The sequence below is a fragment of the Mixophyes fleayi genome, chromosome 9, assembly GCF_038048845.1.
Source record: "Mixophyes fleayi isolate aMixFle1 chromosome 9, aMixFle1.hap1, whole genome shotgun sequence".
Lineage (NCBI taxonomy): Eukaryota > Metazoa > Chordata > Amphibia > Anura > Limnodynastidae > Mixophyes > Mixophyes fleayi.
The window spans coordinates 12042831-12068654 of NC_134410.1; the positions used below are offsets into that span (position 1 = coordinate 12042831).

Consider the following 25824-nt stretch of genomic DNA (forward strand, 5'->3'; position numbering starts at 1 on the left):
ATCCTTGAGATGTTCCTACAGCTTATTTGGAGTCCACCTGTGGTAAATTCAGTTGATTGGACATGATTTGCAAAGGCACACACCTGTCTATATTAGGTCCCACACTTAACAGTGCATGTCAACCAAGCATGAAGTCTCAGGAATTGTCTGTAGACGTCCGAGACAGGATTGTTTCGAGGCACAAATCTGGGAAAGGGTACAGAAAAATATTTGCTTCTTTGAAGGTCCCAACGAGCACAGTGGCCTCCATCATCCGTAAATGAAAGAAGTTCGGAACCACCAGGACTCTTCCTAGAGCTGGCCGGCCGTCTAAACTGAGCGATCGGGGCAGAAGGGCCCTAGTCAGGGAGGTGACCAAGAACCCGATGGTCACTCTGTCAGAGCTACAGCATTCCTCTGTGGAGAGAGGAGAACCTTCCAGAAGGACAACCATCTCTGCAGCAATCCACCAATCAGGCCTGTTGGTAGAGTGGCCAGACGGAAGCCACTCCTTAGTAAAAAGCACATGGAAGGCCGCCTGAAGTTTGCCAAAATGGACTCTCAGACCATGAGAAACAAAATTCTCTGGTCTGATGAGACAAAGACTGAACTCTTTGGCGTGAATACCATGTTTGGAGGAAACCAGGCACCACTCATCACCAGGCCAATACCATCCCTACAGTGAAGCATGGTGGTGGCAGCATCATGCTGTGGGGATGTTTTTCAGCAGCAGGAACTAGGAGACTAGTCAGGATAGAGGGAAAGAGGAATGCAGCAATGTACAGAGACATCCTGGATGAAAACCTGTTCCAGAGCAGAGATCTGAAAATGACTGTGCACCGACGCTTCCCATCCAACCTGATGGAGCTTGAGAGGTGCTGCAAAGAGGAATGGGCGAAACTGCCCAAAGATAGGTGTGCCAAGCTTGTGGCATCATATTCAAAAAGACTTGAGGTTGTAATTGCTGCCAAAGGTGCATCAACAAAGTACTGAGCCAAGGCTGTGAATACTTATGTACATGTGATTTCTTAGTTTTTTATTATTAATACATTTGCAAAAATCTCAAAAACCTTTTTTCACGTTGTCATTATGGGGTATTGTGTGTAGAATTTTGAGGGGAAAAAAGGAATTTATTCCATTTTGGAATAAGGCTGTAACATAACAAAATGTGGAAAAAGTGAAGCGCTGTGAATACTCTCCGGATGCACTGTATATCATCAGCTATTTATATAGTGCCACTAATTCCACAGTACTGTACAGAGAACTAACTCACATCAGTCCCTGCCTCATTGGAGCTTATAGTCTAAATTCTCTAACATACAGATATACACAGGTCAATTTGATAGCAGAAAATTAACCTATTAGTATGTTTTTGGAGTGTGGGAGGAAACCGGAGCCCCCAGAGGAAACCCACGCAAACTCCACACAGATAAGGTCCTGGGGCCTGATTCATTAAGGACCTTAACTTAAGAAACTTCTTATTTCAGTCTCCTGGACAAAACCATGTTACAATGCAAGGGGTGCAAACTAGTATTCTGGTTCGCACATAAGTTAAATACTGACTGTTTTTTCAGTCTGACTGTTGTTTTGTCCAGGAGACTGAAATAAGAAGTTTCTTAAGTTAAGATCCTTAATGAATCAGGCCCCTGGTCAGGAATCAAACTCATGACCCCAGTTCTGTGAGGCAGAAGTGCTAACCACTAAGCCACTGTGTATATATCTCATACCAGCATAATAAGTGTTACTTATTTCACTTCCTAGGCAAACCACAAAAATGTAATTACTCTTAATGTGACTACTATGAAAATACTTGTGCAAAGCAATAGGAAAATAATGTAATAAAAATGTATAAAAAGGAACAATCTGACCAACCCAGACTTATAATGTTCGATAGAGTATTCGGTCCAACAGCTGAGGATAGACAAGGGCATTATTAATCAAAATCCTCAAAAGTATCGCTTACATAGCGTGGCGTACCTAGGCTTTTTTGTTAAAAACTGCCAAATGTACTAATTCCACTCTGAATCCCACTTCTAACACCAATAATTATCATAGAAATATCATACTGCATGAGATTTGGTAGTGAATTGATATGAAATTGTTCAATCTTTAATATAATGGATCAAATTGAACACATTGAGAAAGCATACTAGTATATAGCAATGCAATGAAAGTAAGTAGGGTTCCGCTCACTGAAGTCTTCCTTTTTTCCAGTTTTTCTAAGATATAATTGCAGGAGTGACAAAGTCATACATGTGAGCTAGTGTTTTGCAAAGATTTATCATTTTAAGAGCTAGGCAGTTTTGTAATAAAAACGTCTCATCTAAGCATAATTACACAACCTTGGGAGCTAAATTAGTAACATATAATAGTATGGCAGTGTTTGCAAATAGGGCAAAAGATTTCACTGTCTGATGGCTGGAGTTGTGGTGGAGTTGGGTTTTCTCAGAGTAGGCACTGAGCCCCTTAGTATTGTGGAGCAGTGCAAAAAGAATTTAATTTTGTGAGATTATTACAATGAGATAGGGATGGGGAGGGGTAGACAAGATGGGATAAAGGGGCAGACTTTTTTGCATGGTGCTGTGATTTGTAGGCATTTCCCGATCAGGAGATTAATATAATAATATAATTTCTAGAGTATGCATGCGCATAAAGTAATAATATTTGGGTGAGAAGTACATTTAGAAAAGTTCCTGTAGAAGTCCTGCTCTCGTCCCTGCAATGTGCTTATGAACATTTAACCAACAGCCACACAGACCTGATTTATCAGCATCAAACATAAGAAATCTGTCATTACCCCATGTGGACAGCAGAGGGACCCTATCCGTGGGAATACAGTAGAAGGACAAAAGAGAACTAGCCCATGGAAGTCAGCATGGAGCCAGGGAAATGATCTGGGAAACAATGTGGGATTGTGGATCTGTATTTATTGAGTCACACATCGGGTGTTTAATGAAATCTGGTTTCCTCTGCACACCTGAGGCTCCCGCTAATCCAGCACTAGGCAGACAGGCAGCTCTGGGGTGTACAGTGGCTCCCTGTAATTATCAAATTAAATTACAATTATTTTTTAAATGAACTTGTTTCAGTTGGAGTCAGGGCTCTACTTACTGCTTGGAAAGGCTAAACTAATGCCAACCTAAACCATGCCCAAAACTATCCCTCCCCTTCCAAGCAACACACCCAGACACCCCCCTCTCTCATTTATCCATAAAAGTCTCCAAACTCGTCTTATTCTGACCCCAAACATTAAGGGTAACGCTGACTCCAACCCGCAAGTTAAAAATGCATTGTTTTTTTTATTTAAATGATGGAGCTAAGCTCACAGGCTGTCCCCTGAGTATGACTAATTAGTGGATTAGGAGCACACGCAGGAGTTGATAAAGGGGGATACCAATTTTCATTTAACACTGATTTCTTTTTACATAATGGGAACCAGGCCAGAGATGAACCACATCACACAGCCAGTCAATGAGAAACCTTCGGGTCTCCTATTGAGGCGGCTGAATTGTGTATGTGCCAATGATCCAGAAGGCTTGTGTACGCTAATACATGCAGGATAGCCAGAGCATTCTAGGACTTGTAGTTTCACCAACAAAGAGATAAAGGACTACTCCCAATATGGGGCTCTCCTCAGGGGCGAACGGAGGATTGTCGGGGGGTTGGGGGGGGGGGGTTTCCCCCCGACCCCCAAAAAAAAACACCCCCCGCGAGAGAGCTGTTCCGTTTCTTCAGCGCTGTCCTGTACAGCAGCCGCGGCGCTGTCTAAGAAGCGTCCGCGGCGGTGCTGTATACACTACAGCACCGCCGCGGACGCTTCTTTGACAGCGCTGCGGCTGCTGTATAGGACAGTGCAGCTATAGCGGCCACTTAGTTAGCGCAGGGGGGTTTCTGGAGACTCAGAAACCCCCCCTGCGTGCGCCACTGCTCCTAGGGCTTACCTTTCAACATTTAGAATCCCAAAAACAGGTCAAAATAAGTCCCGTCTCTGTTGTGCCCAAACTCACACCCACAGTCAATTTGTTTATATCTCCACTCGCAATTTTGTAAGCCCCTCCCCTTCTGTGGCACACAAATCGAGGCAGTTGGGAGGTATGTCCCAGGGTAATAGTAGGAGATACAGTGTTAGGGATCATATACTCTATTTTTCAGACTAAATGACCAATTCAGACAAATTGGTCATTTATTCTAAAACATTGATTCAGTATATGATCCCTAACACTGCACCTCATCATCATTAATTTATATAGCGCCACTAATTCCGCAGCGCTGTACAGAGAACTCACTCACATCAGTCCCTGCCCCATTAGAGCTTACAGTCTAAATTACCTAACATACACACACACACAGACTAGGGTCAATTTTGATACAAGCCAATTAACCTAGTATATTTTTGTATTGTGGGAGGAAACCAGAGCACCCAGAGGAAACCCACGGAAACACAGGGAGAACATACAAACTCCACACAGATACACAGATAAGGCCATGGTCGGGAATCGAACTCATGACCCCAGTGCTGTGAGGCAGAAGTGCTAACCACTAAGCCACCGTGCTGCCTGATACTATTGCCCTAGGAGTGCCCCATATTGAGTCTTTTTCTCTTTGTTGTCGTTAGTACTTGATTATGCTACTAACGGAGCACCCATATATATGAATATAAAACATTGGCTTTTCAACATCAACTAATCAAATATATTTATTTTAGGGTTATTATAATAATACTATTTTCTAGTACGGAGGGATCTTCTACATTTTCCTGAACACTTGTAGGTTCACAACCCCTTGAAAGTTACAGAAGACGAAAAACGGACTCACGTGTGCCAAGATTTTAAAGTGGACTACTAATATTTAACCCAGTTTAGATGTAGGTACACTTACTTTCTGGTTTCGGGTAGAGATCCAGACTTCATCACCAAGACTGATGCAGCGTTATGGGGCTTGTCCTAAAACTGTCCTGGACGTGACCGCTGGATTAAATAAGCTAATATTAGCTAGAGATGCTCAGGCTCGGTTCCCCGAGAACCGAACCCACCCAAACTTAGCAGATCAGAGTAATGAACCGACCTGCTCGGTACTTTCGCGCGCCCTTGGAATTGAAGACGAGGCAAAACGTTGTTACGTCGTCGGATCTCGCGAGTTTTGAATTCTATAAGTACCGCCCTCCACAGCGATCCAGCGTCATTTCACAGAGAGGCACAGCAGGGGTAGCACAGTTCTTGGCAGTCTGTAGAGCAGTTGAGCAGAGTCATAGGTAGAATAGAAAGAGGAGGGGTAGCAGTGTTCTTCAAAGTCTCCAGTGACATTCTACTGAGTTATAGCTCACACAGAAACAGGAGAGCTCCAGTGCTCCATTACTAATTGTCATTGCTGAAATAGGGCTGGCAGTGTTCTTCAAAATCTGCAGTCACATTTTACTGTATTATCAAAATGGATTCACAGCAGTACACAGAAGACCAGGAGCACCCAGCAGCTGCTGGCACCAGTCATGATGATAGTAATCCCTCTACGTCATCTGCTAAAGCCTATGTTAAAGTGCATAGTGTTTTTAAGTCAGGGAACCAAAAATTTAAAAAAACACCTTGGTAATGAAAAAAAACTGTAATCAAGGCAAAGTTATCTGCAGAAGAAAAAAAAATTGCCAACATGCCATTCTATACACGCAGTCGCAAGGAAAGAATGAGGCCTTCACCTTTCTCTATGAGTGCTAGTTCTGCAACTGTCACTGAGGCATCTCTTGTAAGGTCAGTCATGACCAAGCAAGACCTTGTCATTCTGACTCCAAAAGTGGTGTCCAAATACTTTAACGTGTAAAAGCCGAGCTGGAAGAAAACAGTAAGGCATTAGAGGATTATGTATGTTCAGATTCAGAAATAACACAAATCACTAAGGAGAGTTTAATCTACGAGTGCTATGTGAAAGCCTGACCTTTCTGATAGTGTACCCATAAAGCCCCTTTCAGCATTTCTGCAGATGTGTGCATGAACAGCCCAAATGTAGCGGTGATACACAAATTGAGGATGCACTTTGGAATTGCAACAGGATGAGGGGGATATTGGTGTATCTGACGAGGGCGCTAATGAAGATGTTGATGAGGATGATGTTGTTTGTGTAAGTCCTGCCCCAGTGGAAGCAGTTCTTGTACGTGATAAGAAGAAGGTCATTGTCATGCCTGGACATAAGACCAAAAAATCCACCTCTTATGTGTGGAATTATTTCTACCCAAATCCTGACAACAGTTGTCTAGCCGTTTGTAGCGTTTGTAAAGCCACAGTCAGTAGAGGTAGGGACCTTAATTATCTAGGAACCTCATCCAGGTTACTCCATTTGAAGCGAGTTCATGGAAAGCTGTTAGGAAAATCAGAAACTTATGTTAAACAATAACAGCAAGCAGTCCAGCATCAGCTAGGTCCCTTCTCTCATCTAGATCCCGACACCTGCAATCTACATCCACAACACCTTCCTCATCAATATCCTCAGTAGCGATCAGAGTTAGTCCTGCATCCATATAGCTAAGGCTAGATGACTCCTCCACTATCCTGGATACCTTAGAAGAATTCTTGAGCATTAGTCCCACTGCTGCTGCTGGGGGTGGATCTTCATGCCAGAAGCAGACCAAGAAGAAGACTACTAGTAGTTTACAACAATTGACCTGTTAATCCTTTGCAAGGGGAAGCAAGTATGAAAGCTGTCACCCAGTCGCAAAGCGGATCACAGACGCCATGACGACTATGCTAGTATTAGATCTGCGTCCAACATCCACTATTAATGCAGCTGGTTTTAGACAGTTACTTGAGGTCTTGTGTCCCTGTTACCAAATTTCATCATGACACCATTTTATTAGAAAAGCTATTTCTCACCTGTACTAGAAGGTTCGTAAAAATGTAATTTTTGGTCTACAAAAGTCCATTCTATCCACTGTACATTTAACCACAGATATATGGACAAGCGGAACTGGGCAAACTAAAGATTATATGACTGACAGCCCACTGGGTTGGTGATTCACCTTCACCAGCAGGAACAGCAGCAGCATGTACCCAAAAACATCGTATTTTTCAGAGGCATTCTACTCGGCTTCACTAAGTGGCATACAGCTGACAATCCTACAAAAACTAAGGGATGTCATTGCAAAATGGCTTATCCCGCTTGGACTTGATAACGCCACCAATATTGTGAGAGCATTACAGCTGGGTGAATTTCATCACATTCCCTGTTTTGCTCACACAATAAACTTGGTGGTGCAGAGCTTTTGAAAAAATCACAGGGACGTGCAGGAGATGCTGTCTGTTGGTCATAAAATATCTGGACATTTACGGCATTCGGCAACAGCTTGTAGGAATTTTCTGCAGCTGCAAGAGCAATTTAATTTGTCCTGCCACCAACTGAAGCAAGAGGTGGTGACAAGTTGGAATTCTACCGTGTATATGCTTCTGAGGATGGACAACAGCGAAAAGCCATCCACGCTTACTCCACAAGTCATGACATTGGGAAAGGAGGGGGGATGTATTTTACTCAAGCGCAGTGGAGAATACTTTCCGTGTTGTGCAAGGTGCTGAAACCATTCGAAGTAGTGACCTGTGGAGTGAGTTCAGACACTGCTAGCTTGAGTCAAGTGATTCCCTTAATTAGACTTTTGGAAAAGCAGCTTTAGAAATCGAAGGAGATTAAACAAAACAATTACGCTAAGTATGTCGGACTTGTAGAGCAAATACTTTATTCGCTTCGCCAGGATCCAAGAATTATCAAAATCTTGAAATCGGATCACTACATTTTGACGACTGTGATTGATCCTCGGTTTAAGAGCAATGTCTTCTCTTTGTTTCCAACTGACCCAGATCTCAAGAGATGCAAGGAGCTCCTGGTGAGCAAGATGACAGCTCAAATGTTACGTGACAGGACGGCGTCTCCTCCTTCAGTTTCTCACTCAACTGCTGCTAGGGAAAAACTTAGCTTTCCCAAAAGACCCAGGGATGATGCAGATGACTCAGCACAACATTGTGACATCTGGTCTGTTCTAAAAGAATTTACCTAAAAACGTGACACCTCTGCTGTAACTCCACCAGATCCTATTATCAACATCCAAAGGATGGTGGAGGATTATATTAACGACAGCATAGAAATAGACACATCAGATAGACTCTTTACATACTGTGAGGAAAAAAAGGGAATTTTGAGACCCATGTATCCAACTTGCTTTGCACTACTGAGATGCCCACCCTCCAGTGTGTACTCGGAATGAGTTTTTAGCACAGCCGGAAATCTTATCATCGATTGGCGTAGGAGGCTACTTCCTCACTATGCGGAAAAGATGAACTACAATTTCCAACAGGAAGACCTTTCCCGCCAAATACATCAAAATACAGAGACTTCTGTAATGGTGGATTCCAGCTGTGATGAATTAATAATGTGTGAGGATGATGTACAGACCGATGAGGCTGAGGATGATGACAACATCTTGCCACAGTAGAGTTCATTAACAGCACTGTTAGCTTGTTTTGTGGGGGCCCAAACAAACCAAACACATCAGCCACAAAAGTGGCACTCCTTGTCGCTGAAGTGCTTGGTTTGTTAGTGTGCATGTCCTTTTTAAGATCCAACATAAGGGTGGGTGGGAGGGTCCAAGGACAATTCCATCTTGCATCACTTTTCCTTTCAGCTACCGTTGTGTAAAAATGTTACCTACATGTGCTATATAATGTTGTGTGCTTTGCAAAAATGAAAGACACCCATTGATGATGCAGATGACTCAGCACAACATTTTGACATCTGGGGATAAATGTATCAAACTCCGATTTTGTTAATCCAGCAATTTTTTCGCATGTGTTTCATCTCGCAGATGTATTAAAGTGAGATTTGCTGTAAAATCACCAGAGATGTGTTTCTGTCAAAATCGCTATTTACAAAATCAATAGAGATCAAAGTCCCGATTGTTTGCCACTCTAGCTATACAAGTCTGAAATGTATGAAGCTGCGATTAAGCAAACTCCTGAGCTTGCTTTAAAAATCGCTAAATACAACACGCTGCTTTCTAGCTGCGTGGTTATTAAACGCATCACTGTTACACTGCCCTGCTTATAGAGCTGGAGATCCGGCGGCTGTCAAAAGTTTAAAAATAGATATTGTTCTAAAAAAAAAAAAAAAAAGCATGAGGTCCCCCAGTCCGAGCACTATTAACACTAGTGCTGCCAGCCTACTGCTGGTTGTGTGGAAATTGGGGAAAAATTTTGCATGGGGCCCCCCCGATTTTCACTCAAACAGCACTAGACAAACCAGCCAGGATGGGTTGCACTATAGCAGGGGGACACGTGGCAGGGGCCCCCCTGCCATAATGACAGCCAACCCCAGGCTGTTCAGTGCTGGGCTAGATTCCCTAGAGTATGGTCTGCTGAAAAACAAGCAGCCCCCTCCTCTAGTAAGACCCAGCCCAGTGCTGAAAGCACTAGGGCTCTTCCTACCCCCGTGGGCTGTGGTTAGCCCACAGGGGTAGGAACTTGGGGATTAAAATCACGGGTTATACATTTTTTGAACTGTATAAAGTAAACAGTTTTATTAACAAAGAACAACATTGCTTGCAGAAGTAATGTAAGCATGGATGTCTAAATAGACGTGTATATGTATTACCTTCCACTTTGCTGCTGTTTCATCAGTATTGCACAAAGTGTTTGTAATCTGCACTTTACGTCAAAGGTACCTAAAAATATTAAAAAAAATTGAAAATTGGAGCTGATTCGAAGCTCAGTGATGACCTTGCTTTTTGCTGTGAATTTCAATGGCTCTTTTTAGTGTATTGTCTGGAACAAGACCCGATATACTCATGTCAGAGTGAGCACAGACAATTTTTGGACACCTGGCGGATATATCCTTCTGAAGTTTGTTTTCAATCATCCTTTCAATTGCTTGTCTCTCGTACCTGTGACCACATACTTTGTTTATCACTGGGTTCACCGTCTCCTACCCGCCGGGGCACTCTGGATTGGTCTTGATCTGATAAATGCACTCATCTCAGGGGGGTCAGCGCTCGTCACTATGTATTAGCTGTAAAATTACCACAGTTATCCAAGGAACGGGTGGAGCGATCAAATGAACCATAACTGATTTCATGAGTACAGTTTCACTGTACCGGCCGTGTGCTCAGGGTGTTGGAGATCTCCTCGTCTTCATCTTCCAAAGCTTTGTCTTCAGGGACCAGTGACATAATCATTTGTTTTCTCAGGTCTCTTAGCTGTTCTTTAAACTGGACATATTTATTGTCCTGCCTCAGGGCCTCCTCTGTATTATTCTTCTGAAGCGCAGTGTGTCTCTGGTGTACAAGATCTCTTAAATCCGGGATCTCATACGGTGGGTCACGTTTTAAGTTAAGTACGGTCTCAATTGCGTCTATTTATTGGTTTAAATCTCTGTTCAATGCAGCATATTCCAACATGACAGATTCCATGCTGCCCACATGCTCCGTGTCACGTCTGTCTGAGGCAGATATAATGCCACTCCAGTTGTAATATCCATTCCTGTGTCTACATAAGTTTGGCAGTTCTTCAGAGATGAGAGGGAGGTATCCACAAAGGAGGAGGGTAAAGATGCAGCACGAGCAGAGATGGTTTAATAATGTAGAGTGTAGAGTTCATTGACAGCAGTGTTAGGGTTAAGACAGCTAAGCTATTGGTAGCTTGTTTTGTGGGGACCCAAACAAACCAAGCACTTCATCCACAAAAGTGGCACTGCTTGTCGCTGGAGTGCTTGCTCTGTTAAACTGTATATGTACTTTTCAATATCTTACATAAGGGTGAGCGGGAGGGCTCAAGGACAATTCCATCTTTCACCACTTTCCTTTTCTGCCACTGCTGTGTGGTAATGTTTCTTAGATGTGCTATGAACTGCCGTGTGTTTGTGTCATTGTTCTGTCGCTTAGCATCCAGCCAGGTCACTGCAGTCTTTGTCCGAAAGTGTATGAAAATAATATTGTGACCTGTGAGGTGGTCAAGATTGACTGCAAATGACTTGAAATTAGTGTTGAGGTTAATAATAATATAAGAACAAAAAAAGAGCAAAAACCAAAACCAAAATACACAAAGCCGGTTTTGCCAAAACTAAAACACAAAGTTAATCCAGATGCAAAACCAAAACCAGAACAGGGGGGTCAGTGAACATATCTAATATTAACAGATAACAAGATAAATATGTTTTAAGTAGTTCTAAGCTGAAACCTAAGTTTGTCCTGGACAATATAAAACTCTTACGTATAGGGCTTCTATATAGTTGTGTTTGAAGATTTTAAAAGTTTGAGTTCTACAACGCTAAACACAAAGATAAAAATTACTATTCTTACAAAATCTTTAAAATAATTGTTTTGTGAAGGTCCTTCTACTATGGAGCCCGCCAATAAAGGTGGAGAAGTGGTCATTCAGGACACTAATGACTGTGGGCTGTATGTAACAAAAGGAGAAAAGCCCTGGGGGTATATTTACTAAACGGCGGGTTTGAAAAAGTGGAGATGTTGCCTATAGCAACCATTCAGATTCTAGTTATCATTTATTTAGTACATTCTACAAAATAACAGCTAGAATCTGATTGGTTGCTATAGGCAACATCTCCCCTTTTTCAAACCCGCAGTTTAGTAAATATACCCCTGGAGTTCTGGCCGGTGAAGAACCAGAACAAGTTAGGAAAACTAATTATTATTTGGGACAAGTATTTCAACATGTAAAAATAATTAGACCATTGCTGTAGGTCTAGAGTATAATGTAATACTATTCATTCATGGCCCCCCGGAAATAAAGAATCGTTACTTCAAGTATTTCTGCCAATTAGAGGTTTCTCTACATAGACTATCAAACCCCTGTATTATTATGGCACATGAGCAGAATAGTGCTGTTTATGATGATTATATGCTATATATTCATGTGTATTTTATATTGTGCTATTTTTGAATAATCCTCTATTATTTAGATGTGTTATTGGTTGCTGTTTTTAAATCTGTAAAAAACTAATCTGATATTAATTATGTCTATAGTAATTATTGAAGGATTATGTCTAAACACGGATAAGAACATATTACAATATCGATCTAATTTAAAAAAAAACAACCTGCAAGAATGACTTGTTATGCAAAGAAATGTTTTGCCCCCTACTTGATAGGTGATCTATTCATATTTAAAATCTTTGATGTTTGCAAATATATTTATTGTAATATTCCTGATTGTTACAAATATGCTATAGTGGCAGTTTTTTATTATGTTTTAATGAATAAAAAGATGAGCCAACGTTTATTTTATCGTGATTATTTTAGTAACACAACACTTAGGCTGGTCGTAAAGGTCAGCCGATGACTAACAAATTTCTGTCAATGATTGGTTGATGGGGGGATAAATTACCCCCTTCTCCAAACTAAATGTATCTGATGAAACTGCTGGTATCGGAGAAACGCGTTAGTGAATGAAACGTATCGTGATCTGCTAAATTTGGTTGTTGGATACAGTGAAATGTGAATTATTATCAATACAGAAGCTAATGTGGAACAATATTGGACATCTACAGAACTAAGGACATATTTATCACAAACATATATATATATATTGCATCAGTTAGTACTGAATTTTACCCAGAATTGTTTCAATGTTTACACTCCACAGGTGAATAGGACATTCGTGTTCCTAAGGAGTTAGGATTTATATCATCACTGCACTGAATATTAAAAGAACTTACAATTCATTTTGCGACTTAATATTGGTTCCTAATGAGATTTGTTATATTGATACATATGCTGTAAGATTATTATACAGCAATTATCAAGAGATGTAACTCACTGTAAGTCACTATGTAACTACATACAGCAATATCGGTGCTACTATTTAAAATCGTTTTCCATTTAATAAATACAATTTCCTACATTTATATTTTCAGATTTTTGTTTAATTTTGTCTCATTCTTCCTTATGTTTATTTAATTTTTAAAATATTTTTTTATTAGTCATCGTAAGCGCTGCTAATCTTTTCTTTATCATGTACCATTGGTAGAGATTGTATTAATATTACTCTAGCTAGAATAAATGCGCTGAATAAGTATATTTATTTGTTCTGTCATTTTTTTACACTTTTGCCGATTGTATCTCTATCAAATGCTATTTGCAAAAAGATAAAAAAAAAAAAGAATAAGAAAAAAAGTAGAGAAAGCTGCTGGAATGCAGTCAATTTATTTAAAAATATCCACCAAAATTATTCTGCACCCATCAAGGGCTCCTAGGACAGTAAGCCGGGTGGGAGAGCTTCACATTTTCCTTTTAAAATGTATCCATTTGAATTGTTTTACAAAATGTGAAAAAGCTACTTAGGATTTTATAAAATTAGGAGAAACAAAATTTGCTATTTAAATTTAAAGGGAAATTAACAGATATATTATAGTAAAATGACTGTCTGCTCCGTCTAGATTAAACATGAGATGCTCTCATCTTTTCAGTTCTAAGGACAAAATGTTTGTACCACACCAGGCGGCATAATAGGGGTAGAATTCATTCTCTGACCTTTGCCCTATTGCTGTATTGTACATTTTACCTAACAACTTCATAACTTTAGAGGTTAATATTTCAGTGTAGCAACATAGTGCAGTTATGTCATCTAGTTATTTTAGATCATCCAATTGACCACAGACATATCCTAAAGGACCAGCTACCTGGAATATATTCTAGTTTCAGAATTTCTAGAGAGTTAAAGGTTGTAAGATAGATTAAGGTCATGTCACTTCCTGCTCCCTACTTTTCAAGCTATGGCATTTGTCCACTTGGGGGATTCCAATCAGTTAGGATTCTCCATGTAGTGATATTTAATATGTAGGGGTTCGTAGACTACCGAGTTTTACTTCAAAACACAAGAGCAACAATTCCTGGGTCTTAACATGCTAGGTTGTTTCCTGGAACATCCTGATGGTAATTCTTAGGAGGGGGCTTACTCTGTATGGATTATATAACTTTTTGAAGGAGGAGCAGAGTGTCGTTGATGTAGGACTTCTAACCATGTTTACATGGCTTGCAAAAGTGACTGCTTCAAGAGTGTATTTTTTTGCGAAGTTATTATCCTGTCCATTGAAATGGTGTTAATAAAATATACCATTAGTTGTAATCTACATCCCCGCAAACTGGTCCCTCACAAATTTTAAGTGAAACATTTAAAGCATTAAAAAATATCTGCCGCCTGTTAGGATATTGAGACTGCCTCTTTAACACTGGTGAGCATGTATCACTGACTGAGTGAGCATGTATAACCTCTTCAGCTGTGGTGAGCATGAGTCACTGCACACCTGTCTCATTAATTTAGTGTGTGTGTTGCTCACCTAACCTGATTGGACCTTTGGAGTTTAAAACCCTCACCTGTTGTATGCTCTCTGAGATTCATTGGTTAGCAGTTTCTGCTTCAACTCTGACTCTGTACCTTGGCAGACAGCATTACTACTCCAACTCAGCTTTTTGGTATCCAGCTTACTTTGAATTAGTCTATGAGTACTGCAGCTTGAACAGAGAACTGCTTTTATGAAATAATTATCTGATGTCTAGGAAAGAAATCTTTCTACATCACTCTGCCTGCAGTTACTGAACTAAGGGGCTCTGGGCTTGTCTCAATTGCACTTGGACTTTTGTTGTCTTCAATTGATCAGGAATATTGGACATCCTCCATTACCAAGATTGCATCTGTGATTACTATTGTCTACTATCAGAACTGTTGTTATACTGTTTGAAGTACTAAATACTGCCAGTGTCACTGAAGGTCTTTAACTACTACAGCTGTCCAAGACTACCATTACTAGAGACTTTGTTCTATGCTCATTAATCAGTAGCAAGCTGTGTTTCCTCCATATCTGATAATCGGTTACTCTTACTGTTTTCAACATATTCAAAATAAATTTAGCTGTTTGAACCTCTCTCCTGCCTCTATCTTGCCTTGAATTATCTGACACCACCCAGTCATTTAGCACCAAAACAACTACAAATTTACAAATTATTCTCTCGTCATTCTAACTTGGGTTTAAAGTAGCTCATGAGTAAATATACACCTTTGTCTTCACCTGATGCCCCTCAATACACATGATGAAACTCACAACACCCAAGGCAGCTCAGAATTCAAAATGCGGTAAATAAAATTTGTTGGTAAACTCCAGATTTGTGTCCCAGTTGTTGCACTCAGTTATTACAACCGTAAATACAAATTAAAACATATGTTGACAGTTTAAAAAAGGGTTAATAACAAGTTCACAATTCATTTACATAGTTAACTTTTTATTTTATTTATTGTTTTAAAAAGTATACACCCAAAAATAAGTTAGGCTTAGTCACCTTTAGATAATGTGTTGTTTCTCCTGTTACCAATAGTTTTGATATGCAGCCTTTCCGGAATTTCATCAAGCAAAGTAAAGGGGGGCAGACATTTTGCTTGACTGCGACCTCATCAGAGGGACCTAGCTATCGAAATAGTTGATATCACAGTTTAGAAAACATATTGCAGAGCAAATTCTAACATGAATTTAACTAAAAATATTAATATTTGGGATTCAGCAGTTAAAGGCTGCCAGGCCGCATATCAAGCTTTTTTTTCAGCGAGACTGGGAATAAAATGTCCAGGATCAATATATCAATTACATACAGGCACTAAATCACAGCCAATTGCATATATGTTTTCATATTAAAGAGGAAGTACCATCCTTTTCTGCATTTTTAGACATTTAACCCACCCTGACTAGCAGAACAATGAAACTCCCAATCATAGGACTCCCACCCTTCATAAAACTCTAGCATGCTGGGACTTGTAGTTCCAGGATAACTGGAGAGCTAAACATTGCTCATGTCTGCATTAGACAGATTCAGGTGATGTCACTTGCTGGCCAATACTTTTCAGGCCATGGCATTTGTCAAATTGGGAGAATCCATAGTTATGAAAATATTAACTAATTCATAATTCTCCATGCAATGATATTTAAATTTTGGGGGGGTCCCAATCTCAAGGAGTGGAGGTCCTAGAGTCAGCACACACACCGCTTGGCTCTAAGTCCCCCTCCCTTGAAAATTAGAGAGATGTTATACTTCCTCTTTAACTACCATCCAACTTGTTGTACTTTTAATTTAATTCGTATTCACTTTGGTATTAAGTCAAATCTTTAACTGAGGATTCTGCATTCATCCAAACGTGTGCATTCCTTGTATCTATTATTTTTAGATGATGACTTTTTGTCATGTAACGGTCAGCTCTTGAGGTCCCCTTGGTGAGATTGTGACCGGACCTTCCGATGAGCGTCGATATTGGCGTAGTGAAATGTCGAGCAGACAATGGACGGCAGCACCTCTTGTCTTATCGGTAAATATATAAATATATGTCATAATAAATAACAGAAATATTAGCTGCTGTCTGAGCTCTTGATTCACAGAACGACTCTGAATTCTTTTTTTTTCTTTAAATGTTTTATATTTACACAGAACGTCAAAAAGAACCAAATACAATCAGAATATCTTTACCGACACATTCATTTCAGGCCCAGCGGCTCCTATCACCGAGGTGAAGAGGGGCCCTGCCGGTTATGGCACCAACCACTGATATGGGCGGAACTACTCCCTTCCCACCTCCCTCCCCATCCAAACGCAAGTTCCATGCGACCTTTGAGGCCAAGTTATTTATAAACTCCCCGTGTCACAGGAAGTGGAGTAAGATTGTAAGCTCTTTGGGCGGGAGACTTATATTACTCGTTCAGCTCCACGTGGACTGACAGATTTAGAGAAATAAATAAAGTTCAATAATAATAATATTCATAAGAATTAAATGATCTCTAGTCTCCCAAATCAGCTGCCCATTTAAGGAGGTAAAATGCGCCTGTGTACCCAGCTGAAAGGGTTCATCCCACTGCTAGCTCCCTTTTATAGTATCTAGACCTCTTTTATTGGTCACGTTTGGCTTTCTTCAGTCCTTAGGTATTCTCCTGACCTCTAAACCTATACCTCCCCATGCTACCCCTGGACCCTGCACCTTCTGATCCTCTACCACGACCTCCTTCCACACGTCTATACGGAGCTGTGTGGTCTTCACTGTACTTTCCATCATTTCCATTTAGAATGTTTCTACTCCCCATGAGATAGGAATTGGCTCGCCAACTCAGTGAGTTTTTACTCATTTCGGACACAGAAAAGTAGGTTGGGGGAAAAGAAGATGGATGATCATGATGGGTAGCTGAAGGTTGAGCAGAGAAATAAATGGGATTGTGTGAGAGGCATTTGGGGAGTAAATGAAGGTAGAGGGAAAAGGAATGGGAATATGCAGGTAGGTAAAATGCGTTGGGGAGGTATCCCCTACAGTGCAGATCTGTCAGTGCGAATCCCAGGGCCTCAGACCTGAGACAGAGAGCAAGGAGGGGGAGATGGGGGAGACTAAAAGGGTTGATGAAAGTGGGAAAGTTTAGGGCAAGGGGCCGAACAGAGGAATTGATAAGATTTAGGAGTCTAAAGAGAACAAAGGCTTAGGAAACAGGATTACATGTGTAGGGTGCTTAGGATAAGTTCAGTGCGTTGTCCCCTTCTCTCTCCTCTCCACTTCCCACGTGTCCGGGGTCACACAGATTGTCGGCCGCAGGTCTGGACGGCGCAGAGGGAGGGTGTCAGAGTCAGGGAGGAAAGGGGGTTCCCAGCCCCTTCCCCCTCGGGCCTCTGGACAGATGCCTCAGTGGGGGGTTCCCAGTCCCCCTTCCTCCCCCCAGGCTCTGGGATGGAACCCTCAGCTCCGGTTAGTGATGGTCACTTGAGTTTAGAAAGTCTCCATTTTCTGTGATTTGGAGTCGAGGAGGCAGAGGTGGAAGGGCCCCATTCCATGGAGTCGCCAGCCTCAGACGCGGGTCTGCTGTACCCACGGAGGGAAACTTCTTCTCCTGTAGTGGGAGATGTGGAGAGAGAGCTTACTTACAAATGTAACGCATCTATATACACACATTGGTACAACAAAAAGACACTCACTAGTAATATTACAACACACATACATAGAACGTTTTTTTTTGCTTTTTCATAAACTGGCGAACTAGGTAACTGTGCTGAAGGCCCTTAATTAAGATACATATAATTTTGATACGATAATTGTGATCATTACGCTGTCATCAGTCCAAGTTTTCTTAGGGCAGATCCAATTTTCCTATTGTGGTTTGGGTGGATCTGGGAAATTGTCCCGATTCAACAAGGTTATGTAGTGTAAGCTGGTAATTTTCTTAATAAAATCCACAATTCCGTTTAGTAAAAACTAAATCACAGTGAATGATTCACTTACTGGAATTAAACTGATTATTGATCTGAGCAAGTGAAGTGAATGGAGGCAGCTCAGTGTGAAACTGGGGCAGTTGGATATTTTAAAAGTACTATACTGTACCATGGGAGGTGTAGTACACCCAGGGAGTAGCCTCACTTTGAGATCAGAGGAAATTTGGGGTAATAAAAAAATAATTTGTATCTCGAAGTAGAATCGAAACCTTGTATTTTCTAGTACAATCTAAAATAACCTAAAAAAAAGTGCAGTTTTTCTGTACACCGTATGGTCGATGAAACATTACCTTTCTTTATTGGCTAAGCCCACATTAACTATTAACATAAAGAATGCGATGTCCTGTAACTAAAAAGTGGAGGTGTTGCCCATAGCAACCAGATTCCAGCTATCAGTTTCTATACCATACTAGATAAAAGGTAGCTAGAATCTGACCTGTTGCTATGGGCAACACCTCCACTTTTCCTTTATAGAAGGTTAGATAGGTCTACCCCTAAATCCTTTATGTACATCAGGTCTATAGATATATCCTGCTCTGAAAAGTATAAACATTTTTAAAATTTGCCTTTTGGAATTTATAGAATCCTTTTAACAAGGCAACAAAGGGTCCATTTTATAGTCCGTATCATACAGCAACTTTATTATATAATTATAATGCTGTCATTTTACTTATTTGACAAATGTATGTATTTTATAACTTATTTTAAACACCAACTCAACCATTTCTCCTGCCCCTCCCCCGTAAATATGACAAAAACTACCCTGTAAATAAAATGTGTAGTTTTGTCTTTTCGCCCCTTAGCGTCCGCCATAAAAAGTCAACAAAGAACTCTCTTGTGATGTCAACTTGAATTTATTAATTCACTTCTGAGCTTGACACAAGCACGCACATATAATGCTACATACTGACATACAATAATTGACAAAGCGTGACGTCTGTACATGCATCACGTGACCAGCATCCATGAGGAATATTGAATGTCAGACTGCTTATGTATAAGCATGCAGAAGAGAGCGTATAATGCTGCGGATGTTTTATAAAGGGAGTTATTCTTCAAAATTAGAATTATGTTAGGAAACATAACTGGCACATTTCCTACAAGTAATTTCCTACAGGAACTTAAATTCTGTCTACACAAAAATAATGCAGGGATACTCTTGCTGTATTTACAGTTTACTGGAATCCAGCCTCCTCTGCTAAGGACAGGACCTTGTCAGCAATAACAATTTGTAAAATAAAGGGGAAATACCAAAATATCAACTGCTGTGATTGTATTACTTTATCTCATCTACAGGTCAAATGCAACATCCCTCCACTCCACTGGGGGGCGCCATCTCAGAGATTTAAACCCATTTGAACCCATCGCCTGCACACAATGGGGGCAGCAATTTTATTGGCTGCGCCAATATTCGTGAGAATGTAGCTTATCAATTCACTGGTTGCTAGTGAACGGATAAGGTGCATTCCCAGTCCTATTGGCTCAGTCCACAAAATGGCTGCCTCCACTGAGCGCTGGTGACCGATACCAATTTATAAAATAAAAAGTTTTGATACCAACCTTGTCACAAGCCTCAGATTACCTAAAGACCTATTAAAAAACATACCTGCCAACAGTCCCGATTTTCAGTAGTCGAAATAGGTGTGGCCTGTCAGAAAGGGGCGTGGTCTCACATAAATTGGTGTGGTTTGTGTGAATATGGGTGTGGTTTTGGCAGACTGGGGGGTGTGGCCTTCATTGTCCTGATTTTCCAATCGGGAATGTTGGCGGGCATGTATAATATCAATAACAGATCAATGATTTTATGGACAAGAAGCAAATATTAACATATTAACATCAAGGATAATTAAATAATAAAATATGCACTGAAAACCTTTTTCTTTGGCCCCTTTATTATTCCAATAATCATCTTTAATCTTATAATTGTCTAAGTCTTTGTATGTTTCTACTCTCCGGCCACAGTCTTTCATTAACTGGCTTCTCCATAGTAATTAGGCTCACATGAAGGATCATTTATAAACACAAATGCTCTATAGTAAAGTTGCGCGCCTACTTGTGCACAATTGCGCATTTTAAAGGGAAGAGCAAAGGTTTGCGTACCAAGATGGCGGCATCCACAGGGGTTCAAAAGTTCCCACCATAAAATGGGAGGAGTCAGGTAGATCGGGGGCGTTATTTGCAGAATATGTATTTGACGCATCAGCTTTTGTACGAACATCCAAAAAACTAAATTATGCTTTGTTTTTTTTTGTTAGCAGTATTAGCAGTAACCAGCCCAGCCTATGAGCGCTGGGGCTTAGATTACTTTTGGGGAAACGGGGTACACTTTTTAAATATAAATATTTATTAAATACACTTGATGACGATGATAATGAATGGCGTCTCGAGTATGTCACCGCATACATACGTATTTTATAATCCTTTCCAAACGATCTTCTAGATCTAACTTAATGGCCTGTAAGTCTTAGATTATTTGTCCATCCCCGTGTTTAGTGATCGCTATACCACAAAATCGTAATTCAGAGATAGAAACCATGAAGGTAAAATTCATTGTTATTCTGACTTTTCACTGCAGCTGGGTAAAGGAATACAATGTATTTTACTTTAATGCTTCACATATGAAAAATGTTGGGGGTTAGAAGTCTGTTATCTGCCCCCTCTATCTTTGTACAACTTTATCTAAGTCTCTTCTTATACATTTGTGCTCTTAGACTTTCTGGGACATTACTAACCACACAACCGAATATAAGTACAAAGTAAACATCAGGACATTATATATAACACAATATGCTACACACAACCCAACATTCTAACGACCAGCGTATTTAAATAGATTATGGCCAATTTGTAAAGCGAACAACAAGCAAAACCTGTCCTATGTAATGTGTGTCCTATGTAGGAGGCTTTACCAACAAGCAGTATTATTATAATCTTAACAGTTACAAATTATTCCGCATTTCAGCTACAAAATACAGCTAAAACAAAGTTTATTGCAGCAGTTCCTAAACTATGCACCGGGGCACCCTAGCGATCTCACAGAGGATCCATGGACAGGGCGGGTGGTAAGCAAGATGGGACACTACTTGGTAATTATTTTGGCTTAGGGGTACCTTTAAAGAATTATGGAGACCCCAAGAGTATCTTGAACTTAGAAAGTTTGTGATCCAATAGTTTAATGTATAGAATACAACACAAATTACAGGCGCTGTGAAACCATAGATAATGGGTGTATCAATTTAAATAATAAGGAGGTAAAGGCTTCAATCTGAGAAGACAACGCTCAAAAACCGCTTATATAATATATTTAAATAATACAAATGGCAGAAAGAAAGAAATCCGCAATCAATATTAAAAATCATTTCTGATATCAACTACATGCAAACCGCAAATCAATACAATCAATATAAAGAATGGCCTATTGTATGTCTCATCGAGAGACTTTTATTTATAAAAGCATCAATTTCAAGTGACGCTAATTGCTCAAAGTGCCATATGAATTATAGTAACTTTCGCTGCCTGAAAAGCGCTAAGTGTGGTTGGCTCACATTACTATGAGCGCCATCAGGACCCCTCCCTCACCGCCCACCAGACCGAAATAGGGGGTCTTGGTAATTTGAGGGGGCTCCTGTACCGTAGCTCTCAGGCATCAAACATTATCAAGAACCTGTATTTACCTCTAAACTGAACAATCTGTAAATAATAGAGTCAAATATTGAACTTGCATGGGGATATTCTGCAGATGGTGAATGTGGCCCTTCAGAGTGGGGCCCCTCATCAGAGTAACCTGTAACTGCTAATTTTCAGGATTGCTTATTTTATAGAGATCGTAGATCAGGCATCTGCATCGGGCTGCAAGTTTTGGGAGGCAGCAAAATGAAAGCAATTACATTTTTTTTATTACTCCATATTTCTTTATTCAAAAGTGTAAATCAGAGGTACATGTTGCTAGAACTAATAATGCTTATTGCTAAATCCGTTTATAGCAGTTGTACGGCAAGCCTCAGGCAGCGGGATGTATAAGCGCGCCCCCAGCCAAAGGCTTTTTAAAGTAAAAAAAAAAACATCTAAATGCCATAAAGTTGTGTATTTCATTATAAATTTACATGATTATCAATGCATTATTGATTGATATTAAATATTTAATTTCTGGATATTCCCGATCCCAGCAAACAAAACAAAACAACTGCAGAACAGATGCTGTGACTGTATTCCTAGAGGGAGAGTGACTACAATAGTCCAGGGCGAGGGGTTATATAATTATGCACAGTGTCACCAGGGAACGCTGCTGGGGTAATAATGTAAGAGAACTTAGTGTACAGAGGACGTAACATCAAGCTACTGTGGAAGAGAGCGGGTGGAGGTGTGGGAATTAGGTGGCTAGGGTTTATTACAAAGAACAAAAAAACCTAGCGTACAAGTAAGTTTCCTCATATAAATGAGCTGCTAATAGCAGGTATCTATGGAAACGTTTGTTGTGAGCTTTAAAAAATACTGTATTTGAGTGTCCAAGTACATCTGGTGCTGTAACGTGGCGTTCTAATGCAGGCTGAGTACCGTAAACAGGGGCAAACGCAGGATTTGCAGAGGGGGGTTTCCACACCACGCCACCAGTGGGCGTGACCAGCATGCATGGGGGCGTGGCAATAAATTTAGACAGTACTTGGCTGCTCTCCAACTCTTCCTATCCCCATAATATACATGGCCAATGCTGCATGCACTACTGTTAGGTGCTCACAGCTCTCCCTTTTCAACCAGAGCTGTGTGAAGCAGGAGCAGGGTCCAGGCACCTCAATTGTACAGTGCCCCAGGCTCGGAGGGGGTTTCCAGGCACTAGTTAACACCCCCCCCCCCCCTCGGTTTGCCTATGGTAAAGGTGTTTATGCAAATGCAGCTTACCTGCAGGAACACGCATATACACCCACTAGACTATGTTTTGCACCTGCTATAGGGCAGCTGCAAGTACGCGCTGTTGGTGATGACATTTTATAAACTAGGCGCATACTCTGCTGAAGCGGACGCATGTTGAGATGCGTATGTAATTTACTCCCAGTTTGCGACCAACCATCAACCCCAGAGTGTCACGGTTAATACATATAAAATAAAGAACGGATTTTGGGATCAGACATACAAACTATGCCAGGACTGTATGCATTGTGATAGCATCATCGTAAAGTAACTAAATAGTCTTGTTCTTCTGTAATGCAATGTAATGTTGAAATCCTTTCTGTATCCACTAATAGAACTAATTGCTACAGAAATCAATAGAAAAGCCTTACTGTGGTGACACCTAATGGAGCCAAAACGTCTGAGAGTTGTGTAACATTTAATACTACGAAGGGGTAGATTTAATACAACTTCTGAAAATGGAAAGTGGAGGTGTTGCTCATAGCAACCAATCAGATTCTAGCTATCATGTTCTAGAATGTACAAGATAATTGATAACAAGGGTCTGATTGGTTGCTATGAGCAACACTTCCATTTTTCATTTTCAGAAGTTTTACTAAATGTACCCCAAATGTATAAAATCAGGTTTAAATCCATTTGGTGTTAATCTATTTTTTTTTATAAAGTAGGAGCTGTGGAAGACATGTGTCTATATCTGTCACAGCACAGAGTGAGCGCTATCAGGGGTGAGCATGTAAGTGCATTGCCCTGCGGTAATCAGCTGCTAATTGCAATCAGTCTTCCTGTGCCCTAATCATCCAAATTGGCATCTGTCTAGGAGACTGCCAATGTGACACTGTCATACTGTGTGCTCAACGGCAGTACCTAATGTTGTGTCTCTATCAGCAATCAGCAACATGGACCAGATTACATGGTGCTGATAACACATATACACAATGGAGAGTGTATATAGCAAAGCCAACCACAATCTGACAGAACTTCACTGCATGACACCCTGAAGGAATATCGACCCAATCTCATGTACCACATCCAAAATAGAGAATCTACATCACAAAACCAAGCACAATATGACCCAACTTCACTACAAACAATTCCTAAGAAAATACTATCCAATCTCATTCACTATATCCACAAAGGAAAGTCTATACGAGAGAAAAAAAAACGTAATATGGCCGATTTTCTGAAAAAAAATGCTATATACTATATATAAATAATATATCATAATGAAGAGTCTATATCACAAAGGTAACCCCAATATGACATTCTGAAGAAAATACTATCCGATCTCATATACAATACACTAAATGGAGAGAATATTACAAAGCCAACCGCAATATGGCAGAATTCCACTGCAGGACATTCTGAAGGAGATACTATCCAATCTCATGAAGCATCAACAAGATGGTGGCACTATATACCAAAGACGCCCATAATATGGCAGTAAATCTCTGGAAGATATTTTGGCAAAAATACTATTTAAGATTATTCAATGCAACCAAAATGGAGAGTTTCACTGCATTATTTATATAGCGCCTACAAATTACGAAGCGCTTTACAGTGAAAATGTAATCATTCACATCAATCTCTGTCCCACTGGAGCTTACAATCTATATCCCTTACCACAGTCACACACAAGTTAATTTTGTCAGAAGCTAATTAACAGACCAGTATGTCTTGGAGTGTGAGAGGAAACCGGAGCACCCGGAGGAAACCCATGTGGAGAACACACAAACTCCACACAGATGACTATTCAATTTCACGTAATATATCAAAAATGGAGAATCTATATAACAAAGCCAACCACAAGATGGCAGAAACAAGACATACTGAAGAAAATACACTTTTCATACCCGCCGGAAAGTTTCCGGCGGGTATGAAAAGTGGAGATTGTTGCCTATAGTAACCAATCAGATTCTAGCTATCATTTATTTAGTACAGTCTACAAAATGATAGCTAGAACCTGATTGGTTGCTATAGGCAACAATCTCCACTTTGCAACCCTCCCCCCGAGGAGGCTTCCAAAAGTTAAATAAAAGACAAACCAAATAAAATCGGGAAGTGTGAAGACGAATAGTCTATCCATACCAGGGAAGAATCAAACTGTGATCCAGAGACTCAGGGTTTCCTCATCTCAGAGCATCTTACTCCATGATAATCAGACTTTCTGTTGTTAGTGACCCTTATTCTATGATTAGTCTATGGAGTATGTACTAAATAAATGATAACTAGAATCTGATTGGTTGCTATAGGCAACATCTCCACTTTTTCAAACCCGCAGTTTAGTAAATATACCCCTTTGTGTTACAATTACTGGCAGCTATTGTCTATTCCAGGCTGGTAGTTTATGTGTTTAAATACCAAAATCATACCTAATTCAAAGATCAGTTTGTTAATATAGAAAAAAATATCTCTCCTCTTGTTTTGGACAGTGTGAAACAGACTAAGCAGTTGTCAAAGCCCCTCCTCCTTCAGCTTCCTATTCACGCAAATTGACAGTTCACAGAGGAGGGACGTCAAGAGAGGGGACCAGGGGGACGGGGGGCTAGGGTTATTACAGCCATCACGGACCCAGGCGATCTGATGAATGAGTCATCTACAGGATGTACGTTATAGAGCTCATGTGGGTTATCCTTTTATTTGAGCACGCTATACATTTACTTACTCTACTGTGTTATTTT

General features: G+C 40.4%; 2 protein-coding genes across 12 annotated transcripts in view; one reads left to right on the plus strand and one right to left on the minus strand.

Moving 5' to 3' along the window:
- Nucleotides 1-25824, plus strand: part of LOC142101950 (uncharacterized) — a 389962-nt gene that overhangs the window by 161979 nt on the left and 202159 nt on the right. The gene's annotated exons all lie outside the window — the stretch shown is intronic.
- SYNGAP1 (synaptic Ras GTPase activating protein 1) overlaps nucleotides 15219-25824 on the minus strand; it is a 158411-nt gene continuing 147805 nt past the window's right edge. For 10 of the 11 annotated variants that reach the window (XM_075186410.1, XM_075186400.1, XM_075186404.1 and 7 more), the window contains one exon: nucleotides 15219-17862. In XM_075186410.1, the coding sequence (XP_075042511.1) occupies nucleotides 17722-17862 (141 nt within the window). In that variant the 3' untranslated portion in view covers nucleotides 15219-17721. The remainder of the gene's footprint in view (nucleotides 17863-25824) is intronic. The other variant, XR_012679165.1, reaches the window with a different exon arrangement.